Genomic DNA, 13,094 nt, shown 5'->3' with positions numbered 1-13,094 from the left:
GTATTTCCAACATCGCTCGCTCACATTGAAGTGCCAACGAGGAATGCCAGCAGACGGCTGGATATCTTAACACTTGGCCCGGAAGCTCCATACCTAAGTGAAACCACCAAAATGTTATTACTACGTTAGTATCTATAACGAAACCTATGATGCCTCCAATTTTGGCCAATTCGCCGGTCCCTATTGACCGTAGTGGAAGGAGCCAAAGCTGTTGATAACCTGCGTGCCCACCCTTCAAAACACGGTGGGTCGTGGAGGGCTCTACTGCATCACTAGCGTTCTGCCATCAATATATCTAACTAATACGACTTCAGCAGGTGGAGAGTCGTACATACAGTCGCTTTCCGTCATTTGCTGCACCACCCGATCCCTTTACTGATAGCTTCTCTCGAGCAGGTGCGGCTTTCTCTCCCTGAGGTCCAGCATCATCTGCCCGAAAAGACCGTTGGCCCAGGCGAACCTGTCGAAATCACCATCATTAGCATTTTCGATGCGACTCTCGGTAGACTCCAACTTACCATGACCGGGTCCACTTCGAGGCGTCGTGGCTATTAACGGATTCATGGATTAAGCCGAGACGATTTGTTGAGCTCACGAGTTGGCGCAACCCGTTCACGATCTCATTGTCGTCGTCCGAGGTCATGAGCTGCATGATTAGAGCCATGGGCCAGGCGTTGCCCGGCCCGATATGCGGGCCCCCTGTGGCGTTGAGGATAGGGCCACGCATCTGGTAGGGGTTCGAGGTGGAGAGTACGAAGCGGCGCGTGTTTTGGTAGATGGGGTCCTGCTTGGAGAGGTAGCCGTAATGAGGGGCAGAGAGGAGAGAGGGTATGTTGGCGTCGTCCTAGAGGCTGGAGTTAGCTACAAGCATCGCCCAGCGTTTGACGGCAGCAAGCGCGGTCACGAACCATGATGTTGTGGCTGCCGAAGCCGTCTACTTCGTAGGAGTAGATCTCGCCAAACTTGGGGTGAGTCGTCTTTCCGTAGGCCTCGATGCCCTCACGAACGGCGTTGGCCGAGTCCCGCATGCGCTCGGCGAGGTTCTCGTCGATGTCGTCCATGATATCGGCGCAGGATTTGAGGTAGCGCGCGAACATCATATTGGCGGGGACGAAAAGCTGATAGATGCAACTGTCATCACTGGGGCGGAAAAAGCTGCGGACCAAGCCGGTGTCGCCTTGGGTCGGTGCCCCATTACCGCTATTGGAGAGTGTTTCCGAGGCCGAGGTGGATGTCCGTTCGAAGAGGGCCGGGGACACATTAAGGGTGCCGTCTGCGGCATAGGTTCCGGCGCGTAGGGCGTCCGTGGTGTTGAGAAGGACGGCGATCGCCTTGGACCAGGCGAAGCGGGCGAAGAACTCCTTGTCGGCGGTGGCGGCGTGGTAGTCGTGCGAGAGCTGCAGGAACGCGGCCAGAGAGTCCAACTCGTATCTAACATGGTTAGGCCACCTCGATAACCTGGGGAGGGATGAATACCGTACTTGCACTCGAAGAAGGAGTAGGTCGGGTAGCCTGGGTAGATGTGATCAGAGCCGCCGGCGTCGTTCGGCGTGGGGGGGATTTCGGATTCTTCAGGCGGCTGGAAAGCATTGCAGTGAGGAGCGAAGCGGACGTAGCGAGCTTGCAGGTTAATGGCCCCGCGATACAGCGCGGCGAGAGAACCCTCGGAAGAGTTGCGCGTGAGCAAGGACCGGTAACTTTGCAGCTGGTTGCTGCTATCTCTCAGCCATTCCGCATTGATGTCGCCCGTGATGATGAAGCTGAGCTCCTCGTCCGGGTCCTCGTCGGCGAACCCGGTCCAGGCGATTGTGGTGTCGAGGGTATTCGGGAACGTGTTCTCGAAGAGGCGAAAGAGGTCCGGGTCTTTGACAAGGGTCTTCATCTCGGCAATGGTCTTCTCGACCTCGGGGAAACTAGCCGTGCGACATTCTGGCGGAGGACGCTGGTACGCCAGCTTGTGAACGCCCTCGGAGAAGGGCTCATGAAGGTTGGCCGCATAGTCGGTAAAATGTGGGCAGTCTGGTTTGAGAGCTGCTGCCGCCAGACCAGCAAGGGCGAGGCTGTATAATAGGGCCATGATGACTCTGGAGGTTCCAACCAGGTACGGTCACGATCGCAGGACGACGCGATGCCTGGCCCTCAGCGGCGAGAGCATGGTTAAGAAGTCGGGAGAGGGGATCAAGTGCCGGCCGTCATGTCCTTCTGATCAAGATTCACTGAGGTTCGCGTGACCTTGAGCGATGGGCGGGGGACGGACGGGATGCGGGGGCGGGAACGTTGTATATGGGGACTAATAACGATGCCGTCGTATTGCAGGAGGATATGATGTCGTTCTGCTTGTTAGTGCCCACCGCGCCGTAACCACCAAAGCGGGGGTTGAGGAGAGAAGGACGAAGCGGCGTGAGAAGCAACTACTACGCAGGCTATGCAAGTCCGGGCTGCCACGACGTTTTAGCATTGGCCAGGCTAAAGCAGCAAGCAGCATGCCCAAAGCTCAGACCACAATATCTGTTTGAGGGTTTCCGTGAGCTCCATGGGAAAAAAGGGAGATATGGACTGCTCTCAAACGCGATGGGACCATGAGCCGCTTGACAGACAGGGTGTGTCCTCGAGCACCCAAGCAAAGTTTCCATAATGCTGGCGGGAGTTGAGTAATGGACTGAAGCAAACAGGAGTTGGAAGTGGCCGGGTGGGGGGGAGAGCAGGGTTCTCCGCCTTCATGCAGCTAGATCTTCAGCTAAGGGACGGCAACGGCAGCCACTCGGCTACATGCAACGTGTTGGCGAGTCTCCCAAAGAGGCATTCATCGAAATGGATGGGTGGAGGATGTCCGTTGTCATGTCGGACTAGAGAGCTAGACGAAAATGTCTCGGATGAGCTTGTGTTCCAGAAGCTTGCCGTCATCGGGGTTTATCGGCGATACTAAGTGCGTGCCGACTGATAAACGGCCAAGATGTTTCTTTAGCGGACGAAGCGAGCCCGCTTGGGCTTTTCCTGCCGAAAACCCGAGCCAAGTCGGGCTGGTGATGAATGCCTAGCTTTTGCAGTATTTGTGCAAAAAAAAACTTTTGGAAGAAAAAAGGAATACGACTTTAGTCATTACTGGACGTGGCTGTTACAGAATCTCGGACCGTGCTTACGTGACTGTGGGCATGAAAAGATGTCAGTGCAAGAGTCGTGGTCAGGGAGGTGGGGAAGGGGATGAAGAGGGAGGAGAAACGGGATGAGGGGCCAGAGCGTTGGAGAAGATGGCGTTACAGAATACAATGCATTGTTAGGAACAATGAGCAAATCGGCACGAGTTGCACTAACATTTAACCTTAATCATGACAGGGTAGCATCAGAGCAGCGACTAATAGTTCCCGTTGCTGCAAGCCCTGCTATTCGGGCAGATTTGACACCCCCCTCAAACCCCCGGCTTAACCACTCCTGGTACTTGGAACTGCAAGTCCGTGTCCGAATAGGCACAAAGCATGCATGCCTAGAAGAAAAAGGGGCGTTGGCAAAGGCGACTCGTCTGCTGTATTAGTTCGGTCACATCAACTCCTCAAACTGGAGACCAGTTGCCAATGGCGTCGAAGCAGTTGCCATTTTGGGCTGGCGGACCCAGAGACAACCCTTGTTTCCTCCGAGTCTGATCCATCCCATTGTGCTGGAGTCTTGTGCAGGGAGTGCCTGCCCCTTCATATAGCCGCACATGTGTCCAGTCGCCGCCCCCGTTCCGCGGCATCATTCATGTATTTGTTGAAACTCAAACCTTATCGTCAATCTTGCTTGCTAGCGTTGCATTATTCTGCCTTGAGCAGCCGACTGAGCCAAGAACAGAGACACTGAGACCTGCACGATTTAATTTGAAGCAGACCACGCAAAGACCATCCATATTCCCGGTTAGGAATGTCCTTCGAGCGTCGATAGAGCTAAGCCGAGAAGACGTCCATAGGACGGGATAAGCAATACAGACATCCCCGGTGAACCTCCCATTCCACAGCCCTGAAGGCATCCTGATGGGCGGAGACCCTGTCCATTGTCTCACTTCCCGGGATCGGGCCTAATTTGGTGGCCGTTGGACCTCCTCGACCGATCACTGTCGACCGCAAGCCCAAAATGGCTGTCCTCGTCCCCGCCGTAGGTCTCTCGCGACCTGCACGGCTTCTAATCTTCGCCGTTGTCGCTGTCTGCCTGGTTGTCTGGTGGCCTCGCTCAGACACCGACGGACTTTCGTTTTTTTCGTCATCACGGCCCAACTTGGAAGCTCGGCGCGCCTTCCTTAGATACGTTGATCCTCTGATAGGAACGGTCAACGGAGGTCAGTTAGAGCGCCGGTCACGCTCGACAGCAGCTCGCTTATGGTGTTCCAGGTCATGTGTTCCCCGGTGCATCGCTACCCTACGGTTGGTGATGACATTTTCTTCTCACAATCGGGATAGTTCGCTAACTGACTGTCAGGCATGGCCAAGGCCTGTGCCGACACTGATTCGAAAGCCGAAAACGCCGCTGGCTGGGTCTCTGACAACTCCAAGATAACCGGCTTCTCTCATTTACATGATTCAGGTAAGTTTGTATTACTTTGACATCATGCTCTTGCTAATTAGTGATCTAGGGACTGGAGGCGTGAGACTCTTGAACTACGTCGTGGTTTTTTGTGCACTTTCTCTGACATTCGTACAGTCACCGTCCCTGGGAAACTTTCCTCTTTTCGTCCATCCTGGATGCGAGGACGATAACTACTTAACCTGCAAATACACGACGGAGCAAAGGAGTCTACTCCGTGTCAACGACTCGGTCGTGGCCCGCCCAGGCTACTTTTCGGTCAACCTTACGAACAGCGTCCGCGCCGAGATGACTGCAAGTGAGCGGGCTACTCTCTACCGCTTCAACTTCTCACCTAATGAGACGGTTTCGTATACGGACGCGGCCAACCGCGACACCATTGAAGCTGTGAGCAGCCCTCTTGTTCTCATCGATCTCACGGACATTGCCCAGAGTAGAACTAGTGGCGGCATCCAAGTGTTCGAATCAGGCCGTATCATTGGCGAAGGCACTTTCAGGCCCTCCTTCGGACAGGGCAACTACAGGGCTTTCTTTTGTGCCGACTTCAAGGGAGCCACCATTCGAAAGTCGGGTGTTTTCGAGGGCGAGAACCCTCGTGAGGAGTCAAAGCACCTGTCGCAGTTCACCCGAGGTATTCATAATCCTACCGGGGCGGCCGGCGCGTGGCTGCACTTCGAGCGTCCCGAAAACAACCAAATACTTGCTAGAGTAGGCCTCTCTTTCGTATCCGTCGAGAAGGCCTGCCGCAATGCCGAGACTGAGATACCAAAATTCGACTTTGAGGGCACCGTGCGTGCTGCGGAGTCGGCTTGGGGCGAGAAACTCTCAGTGGTCGAATTAAACACCGAGGGCGTCAGCGAGGATATGAAGACTACCTTTTGGTCTGGCCTTTACAGGAGTCTACTATCACCGCAGAACTACACTGGCGAAAATCCACTGTGGGAGTCGTCCGAGCCGTACTTTGATTCATTTTACTGCATCTGGGACTCGTTCCGAGCTCAGCACCCGCTGCTCACTATTGTAGATCCGGAGGCACAGACACAGATGGTTCGAGCGCTTTTGGACATTTACAGATTCGTCGGTAAGCTCCCGGACTGCAGAATGTCGTTCTGTAAAGGATTCAGCCAGGGGGGCTCAAACGCCGATATTGTGATTGCGGACGCCTACTTAAAGAACCTCACCAATGGTGTGGACTGGAAGACCGCATATGAGGCCGTGGTTTCTGACGCCGAAGGTACGTAGTTGCTCTGGTACGTTTGAATGACTCTGACGAACGAATTGCAGTGGCACCGCTGCATTTTGGTGTTGAAGGCCGCGGCAACCTCGAGAGCTGGCTTGGCCTGGGATACATTGCAAAGAACCATATGGACAGAGTCTCATCCGGGCCGAACAGCCGCTCCGTTTCTCGAACAGTAGAATATGCATACGACGACTTCTGCATCGCCGAGATGGCACACGGGCTCGGTCACCAAGAAGATTTTGCGAAATACATGCAGCGCAGCGCCAACTGGCAGAATCTCTGGAACCCAGATCAGAAAGACATCATTCAGGACAAAGACCGCAAGGAGATCGAGACGACAAAGTACACCGGATTCCTGATGCCGAGGCTGATTAACGGCTCGTTTACATACCAAAACACGCGAGTCTGTTCGCCCAACACAGAACAGCACCTCTGCTACTTCGACACGTCACAAGCGACGTACGAGGGGTCGCCGTGGCTGTACTCATTCTTTGCGCCACAGGACATGGCGACGTTGATCAGGCTCATGGGGGGGCGGGATGCGTTTGTCGACAGGCTCGAATACTACCACAGTGGCAATATCGTCTACATGGGTAACGAGCAGGCGTTCCTCACCGTGTTCCAGTTCCATTATGCTGGCAGGCCCGGCCTCAGCTCCCGCACGACGCGGGGCTACATCCCGTCGCAGTTCAACGCCACCATCAACGGCATTCCGGGCAACGATGACTGCGCCATGGGGGCTTTCAGCGCGCTCGCAATGATGGGTTTCTTCCCGGTTGCTGGGCAAGACGTGTACCTGCTCATCCCGCCCTTCTTCCCCGAGGTGCGGCTTAAGTCGAGGGGGGCTAAGCCCGCTGTTATCCGAAAAGTTGCAAGGGATGAGAAGGACATGGCAGACGGCATATATGTCCAGAGCGCTACCCTGAACGGGAAGCCGTACACCAAAAACTGGATCTCGCATGAGTTCTTCTACAATGGCGGGGTTTTAGAACTCACGGTTGGGCCGAACGAGAGCGATTGGGGCACCAAGGAGGAAGACGTGCCGCCCAGCTACCCTGTGGCATCCAAGACAGCAGCCCCAACCCGGACTCAGGGCTGATCTGATGGCACACAACGTGTATAAAAAGCAGCAGCGCTATTCAGGATTATTTATGAATGGCCTCTCGGTAATAGTAGCAATGTACATTTTTTGCAGGCAATCCTGCTCAGTTGCAACTGAAAGCGTCAGGTCGGCTAAACACGACGCTATGCCGACGGCGTTGACATCCCTGTTTGCCGAAACGACATCGGAGAAGCGCAACTAACATTTGAAATTTGAGAGCTATGATTGGATGTTTGCAGGCGGTGCCCCATACGTTAAACCTTTTCCAGCTGCGACGGTTACTCAAGTGACTCGGCTTCTCCCTGTCATTGGTACACAGGTACCTTTCAGCTGCAAAAAGAGCTCCCCGGGATACTAAAATTCTACCTGGGTTCCCAGCCCAAGTTGGCTGCGTCACCGAGGTATTGCTCGAGTCCAAACACCACGGCCGGTTTCTCTCGGCTATCACCAAACCGGAAACCAGGACCCAAGCTTGGAGAGACTCTTGGTGGGCGGCGTCTCCAGCATCTCGTCCCCCTCCCCCCCTTCGCATTACGTATTAGAGACGAGCTTCGCCAGGTACCCGGGTGGACAGCTTTAAAGTATCCGCTGCTGCTTCTTCAAGAGGTCCCGCCACAATTTACCGCCGTCAATTGACGAACCACAAGTGCTGCCACACCAAAGAAGGTGCTTGAAAACCACGGACGACCTCAACAGAAGAGAAAAACACTTTACTACCGTACCGAGCAAGGGCACGACCAATTGCGCCGACGTCATTGACCTCCCGACTTCACGTCCAAACCGCGACAGAGAGTGAAGACAAGTCCCAACCGCCGGACTGAACGACACCCGTCGGCCGACACGCTCACGACGACATACATACTCTCTCAGCCGTCAAGATGAGCAGCTCGCCGCTCGCGAGGAGCCTGCAGCGCAGCACGCGCAACCTCTCGAGATGCCGATACCGTCCTACACACCCTGCGCAGGCAGGCCTCGCCGGCACCACCAGCACAACCCCCAGAACCTCCACAAGCAGGATATCCTCGACGCGGGGTTCCCCCGCCGTCACAATCTTCCGACCGCTAGGCGCGCGGTCATTCACGACGACCAGGACACGGCGCAGCGACGAGGACTTTGACCCGGCGTCCATTGAGCGCGAATCAGACCAGGTTGATGTTGTCATTGTGGGCGGCGGTATGGACCAGTCTCCCCCCATTTCCCAATGTCTCTTGAAGCTTCTGGAGCTGATTTTTTGTGCCCCCGGTCTACAGGCCCCGCCGGACTCAGCGCCGCGATTCGGCTGAAGCAGCTCGCCAACGAAGCCGGCAACGAAGACTTCCGCGTCCTCCTCCTCGAGAAGGCCGGCGAGATGGGCGCCCACATCCTCTCGGGCGCCGTCATCCAGCCCACGGCCATTGACGAGCTGATCCCGGACTGGCTCTCGGAGGATAACCCGGACCGCTTCGAATATGCCACCCCCGCCGGCGGCGACCGCATGCGCTTCCTCACGAAGACGGCGTCGATCCCGCTCCCGACCCCGCCGCAGATGCACAACGATGGCAACTACATTGTGTCGCTGAACCAGTTCACAAAGTGGCTGGGCGACCGCGCCGAGGAGCTCGGCGTCGAGGTGTACCCTGGCTTCGCAGCCTCCGAGGTGCTCTACAACGAGGTCGACGGCAGCGTCAAGGGCGTTGCGACGAACGATCTCGGCATCGGCCGCGACGGCAAGCCGAAGGAGACATTTGAGCGCGGCATGGAGTTCCACGCCCGCTGCACGCTCTTCGCCGAGGGCTGCCACGGCAGTCTCAGCAAGCAGGTCATCAAGAAGTTCGACCTTCGCCGCGACAGCCAGCACCAGACGTACGCGCTCGGCATCAAGGAAGTGTGGGAGGTGGACCCGGAAAAGTTCCAAAAGGGCTCCATCACGCACTCGATGGGCTACCCGCTCTCCAAGGACCTCTACGGCGGTGGCTGGATGTACCACTTCGGCGACAATCTTGTCAGCATCGGCCTCGTGGTTGCGCTCGACTACGAGAACCCATGGGTCTCGCCCTACGGCGAATTCCAGAAGTTGAAGCACCACCCCATGTACAAGGAAGTCCTCGAGGGCGGCAAGTGCCTGACCTACGGCGCGCGCGCCCTCATCGAGGGTGGCTTCCAGTCTATACCAAAATGCGCATTCCCCGGAGGCGCCCTCATCGGCGACTCCGCGGGCTTCGTCAACCTACCCAAGATTAAGGGCACGCACAATGCGATGAAGTCGGGCATGCTGGCGGCCGAGGCCGCCTTCACGGCGCTGTCGTCGACCAGCGGCGCCGAGGGAGAGGCCGAGGAGCAGCCAACCGTGTTCTTGTACGACTACGAGGACAAGCTGCGCAACTCGTCCATCTGGAAGGAGCTCAAGGAGGTACGCAACTTCCGCCCGTCATTCCACACCCCCCTGGGCTTGTACGGCGGCATCGCCTACTCCGGCCTTGAGGCCTACGTCCTCAAGGGCCGCGTCCCCTGGACGCTCAAGCACAAGACCCCCGACCACGCCGCCACCAAGCCCGCCGACAAGTTCCCCAAGATCGAGTACGAGAAGCCCGACGGCAAGATCAGCTTCGACATCCTCACAAGCGTCAGCCGCACGGGCACGAACCACGAGGAGGACCAGCCGTCGCACCTGCAGGTCAAGGACTGGGAGAAGCACGCGCGCGAGACGTGGCCCACGTTCAAGGGCGTCGAGAACCGCTTCTGTCCCGCGGGCGTGTACGAGTACGTCGAGGACGATACCAAGGAGCTGGGCGTGAGGTTCCAGATCAACTCGCAAAAGTAAGTTGAACCCCCCTCCCCCCAAGAACCCAGCAGAAAATGTGACGGTGGATTGTCTGACTGACTTTTGCACCCTTTCAGCTGCATTCACTGCAAGACGTGCGATATCAAGGCACCGCACCAGGACATCAACTGGCAGGTTCCGCAAGGCGGCGAAGGTCCCAAGTACTACATGTCATGAGATGACCTCATATATATTTGGGTCGGGACCTTCCAGAGCCGGCCCGGATCATCTCCTGCCATCTGTTCTGTGCGGTCAAGGCGCTACTATCGGGCCAAAATAAGAAGTAAAGATAAAAATCCACCCTAAGGGAGAGAGAAAAAAATAAAAAGGGAAAAGAGACATGCGAGATGGCCAAAAAGGGAACGAAGAGCGAACGGGTGGAACACTCGGAGGTCCGACATCCATGTTCATGTAGCGCGTGTATGGAAGAGCAGAAAAAAAGAGGTCACTTGGGGCGCAAGGTGCTTGATGCTTTGTTTCTTTTTGGGGTGTTTTTGAGGTGAATTGGTAATCGGCCTAGACGCATGTAGCGGTACCCTTACTACTCGAGTCGAAAATGACGACATGGTTTTTTGTTTAGCATATCGGACGAATACCCAACACTTCACACTTCACGGGTGCATGATGAAGAGCTCGGCGGACGGCGAAGAGACAAGGGGCCCCAACAACGGCGAAGGCGGACGTCGTCCGGGTTTGGGTGAACGGGTGGTGGGCGGGTTGGCGGGTTGGCGGAAGTAAAAAGACTCCTACCCGATCGGAGGTTGAGCGCGACTCGGGAGGAATGGGGACGACATCGGAGACACGAAAGGATGCTTTGCGAGACACGAGTGGTCTTTTTTGGGCTGCTTGACTTCATGCGGCCGACAAGGCTGGAATGGACACATTGCATTATCAAGAATGAGGGTGCAGCCACCAAAGTGGCTGGAGTGCCTGCTCAATAGTCCAACACACAGACTCAGGTCTAGCATATCGCGTGCCAACCCAACGACGACTCGTACAGTGCATAGGGTTCTACCTCGGGGGTTTGCTGATCCCGCTGCCCAAACAATCCACGATGCACTATAAGGTTTGCACGACGCGGTCGAAAAGGAAATTTTTACGGCGCGACAGTGGAAGGCTTGTCGTGAGCTACCCACGTCGAACGAGGCTGTCGAACTTTTGATGTTTGAAGTCGCATGAGTCGCAGTGGTGCAGTGCAGTTGGAGCTCTACCGGGCCCGCTGGCCGAGATACAGCCTGCAAACCGTGGAAGCAAACAGCATCGGGGGGAATTCTAGGCTTGGCCTCAGGTTGGGTCTCGCACATGCATGAGTCGCGCAGGCAAAGCCGAAGACGCAGGATGTACCTCGACTTTGGGGTGGGCCCCGAGATACTTGTGAGAGCACGGGCCACAGCCCCGGTCTCACGAGGCCCTGGTACCCGATACCTGCCTGAGATTACCAGTAAAATTTGCATCTGCAATGATGCTGCAGGTGTCCGTCTCTGTCTACCACAGCGGGCGAAGCAACGCCAAAGCGACCCTGGGCTGTGTAAAAAGAAACGAAGCGGATAAAACAGTTGAGCTGAAGGGTAATCGTGGACGGCCTGGTTTGCAGCATCTTGGTCGGCGCGCTACGGGGCGCTGGTGGGTGCCGACAGAGTTTTCTTTGGGCGCGTTTGGGTCCCAGAAGTTTCCCGGCGATGGACCGCGGCGTGGCAAGGCTCGCGTACTCGGTACGCGAGAGGGTTTACGATGGGGGAAGGGGGCGACCAACCGTGGTAGAGCGACAAACACACTCGGGACTAAGCCCAGCCTTTTCAATGCTTTTTCGGTTTCCCCCTGCCTGGCTTGGCTGGCACTGGCCGATTAGAACCGGTCTGGAGTCCATGACTCACACGTCGGAAGCCGTCTTGATTGCTGCGCCGGCCCATAAAATTCCTGTCAAAGGGCCGCGTATGGCCGAAAACAGAGCAAGCGCCATAAAGAAAAGAAAAAGTGCCGTTTTCGCGTTCCAGTCGTGGTCATGGCTTTCTCTCGGTCCTTGCGTTGTGTCGTCGCGTCCGGGCAAAGTAGCGACAACGTGGTCTGCTGACCCCTTTTGACAGGTTTGACGGCAAGCCCGTTCGCTGATAATGATGATGATGCTGCCGCTGCCGGAGCTCAGCACTGACAGAGCGCGTCGGTGCTGATCACCAGCGTGGCCATCAAAATCAGGGAGGCGACAGGCTCGGGGGTTTCAGACCGCTAGCGTGTGGTTGGAAGTGTGTGAGGGAGGAGGGTTGGAAAGGGCAAAAGCCCCCTTTCATCGCTGGAAGGATGGCAAAAAACCAGAAAAAAGGGGGGGAGGGGGTCAGAAAGGGGTGAGGATGGAGGGGACCCCCAGTCAACCACAGTCCGGAACAAATACCCAAGTACTGGTTGCTGTGGGTGTGTGTGGTGTAGAGCTGCCAAAGGGAATGACGCGGCGCGGTGAGAGAAGGTGGCAGAAGTGAGCGGAATGGGTCGGCAGGTCGTGGGTAGCGTTCGTATTAGCGGCACCCATACGTGGAAGCGCCGCCGCCCATGGGATTTGCATTGGGCTGGTTGGTGTCCAGTTGGCCCGAGGCGGCCTACGGGCTATTGGCTGGCTTGATTGACAGGCGAGGTTGGAGCTGTGATGCCGCGGTGTGGATGAGCGAACGAGGGCACGCCATTCGATGGAAGTGGTTTGTATGGCCACAAATCAATCAGTCGCCATCGTCCCGCTGTTTTGGTTGGTTTGGTGATGGTGCCGGTGTTGTTGCTGACCCGACGCAGTCGTTTGGTCGGGTCGCGGTGGGTGGTGACGCGAGGCGTTGCATCGAAACAATCAGAGAGAGATTGGTCGCAAATGTAAAGACGCAGTTTGTCGACAGCGAAGGCCAGGAAGAAAGAAAATGGCAGCTGGAGTGAATGAATCGATGAATGAATGGACGAACCCTGACGGAGTTAGTGAATGAGCGACGGCCGATAGGCAATCAGGGATGAGCCAGGAAGGTAAGCGAGTCGAGTCGGGTCGCAAAGTGGAAGGAAAAGAATGAGAGGGGGAGAAAAATGCAACGAGGGCAAAAGCAGGCTTCAGGGCACAAGCAAAGCGTCCACTACCATTGGAAAAAAAAAAGAAAAAAAAACGAGGGTGGTGAATGATGACGAGCAGAGTGAGAATAGAGTGCCTGTCTCTGTGGCTGGCAAAGAACCTCGGGCCCCCAAGGCCCATACTCTCTCTATGTACACACGGGAGGCAAGTGAGAGGCGAGCAACGCGAGGAAATGGCAACCGCTGGCCAGAATGCACTGTCGCAAAAAAAGACTAGCAGAAGGGAAGGGGGAAAAAAAAAAAGGACTGGCAAACCCGCATGAGAAGTACAGAGACCTGGGACGCGGCACCGCGGTACTTCAGGGGCT

At 56.2% G+C, this 13,094-nt stretch overlaps 3 protein-coding genes across 3 annotated transcripts; 2 read left to right on the top strand and 1 right to left on the bottom strand.

Moving 5' to 3' along the window:
- Positions 1-372: 372 nt before the first annotated feature.
- Positions 373-2,077, bottom strand: EsH8_VI_001244 (glycoside hydrolase family 125 protein; the record flags this gene model as incomplete). Its single annotated transcript, XM_083272497.1, has 4 exons — positions 373-460; positions 519-844; positions 909-1,431; positions 1,482-2,077. 4 exons carry the CDS (start codon positions 2,075-2,077, stop codon positions 373-375), a joined length of 1,533 nt encoding a protein of 510 aa, XP_083127671.1.
- Positions 2,078-4,104: 2,027 nt separating this feature from the next.
- Positions 4,105-6,890, top strand: EsH8_VI_001243 (GH92 family glycosyl hydrolase; the record flags this gene model as incomplete). Its single annotated transcript, XM_083272496.1, has 6 exons — positions 4,105-4,306; positions 4,359-4,391; positions 4,447-4,551; positions 4,601-4,611; positions 4,669-5,785; positions 5,836-6,890. The coding sequence occupies 6 exons, from the start codon at positions 4,105-4,107 to the stop codon at positions 6,888-6,890; spliced, it is 2,523 nt and encodes an 840-aa protein (XP_083127670.1).
- An 881-nt stretch (positions 6,891-7,771) lies between these two features.
- Positions 7,772-9,870, top strand: EsH8_VI_001242 (electron-transferring-flavoprotein dehydrogenase; the record flags this gene model as incomplete). Its single annotated transcript, XM_083272495.1, has 3 exons — positions 7,772-8,066; positions 8,144-9,689; positions 9,771-9,870. 3 exons carry the CDS (start codon positions 7,772-7,774, stop codon positions 9,868-9,870), a joined length of 1,941 nt encoding a protein of 646 aa, XP_083127669.1.
- Positions 9,871-13,094: the final 3,224 nt, after the last annotated feature.

This window comes from Colletotrichum jinshuiense, chromosome 6, assembly GCF_051148585.1.
Source record: "Colletotrichum jinshuiense chromosome 6, complete sequence".
Classification (NCBI taxonomy): Eukaryota; Fungi; Ascomycota; class Sordariomycetes; order Glomerellales; family Glomerellaceae; genus Colletotrichum; species Colletotrichum jinshuiense.
The sequence above is the reverse complement of the archived record's forward strand: the minus strand, read 5'-3'. Positions and strand labels throughout refer to the sequence as shown.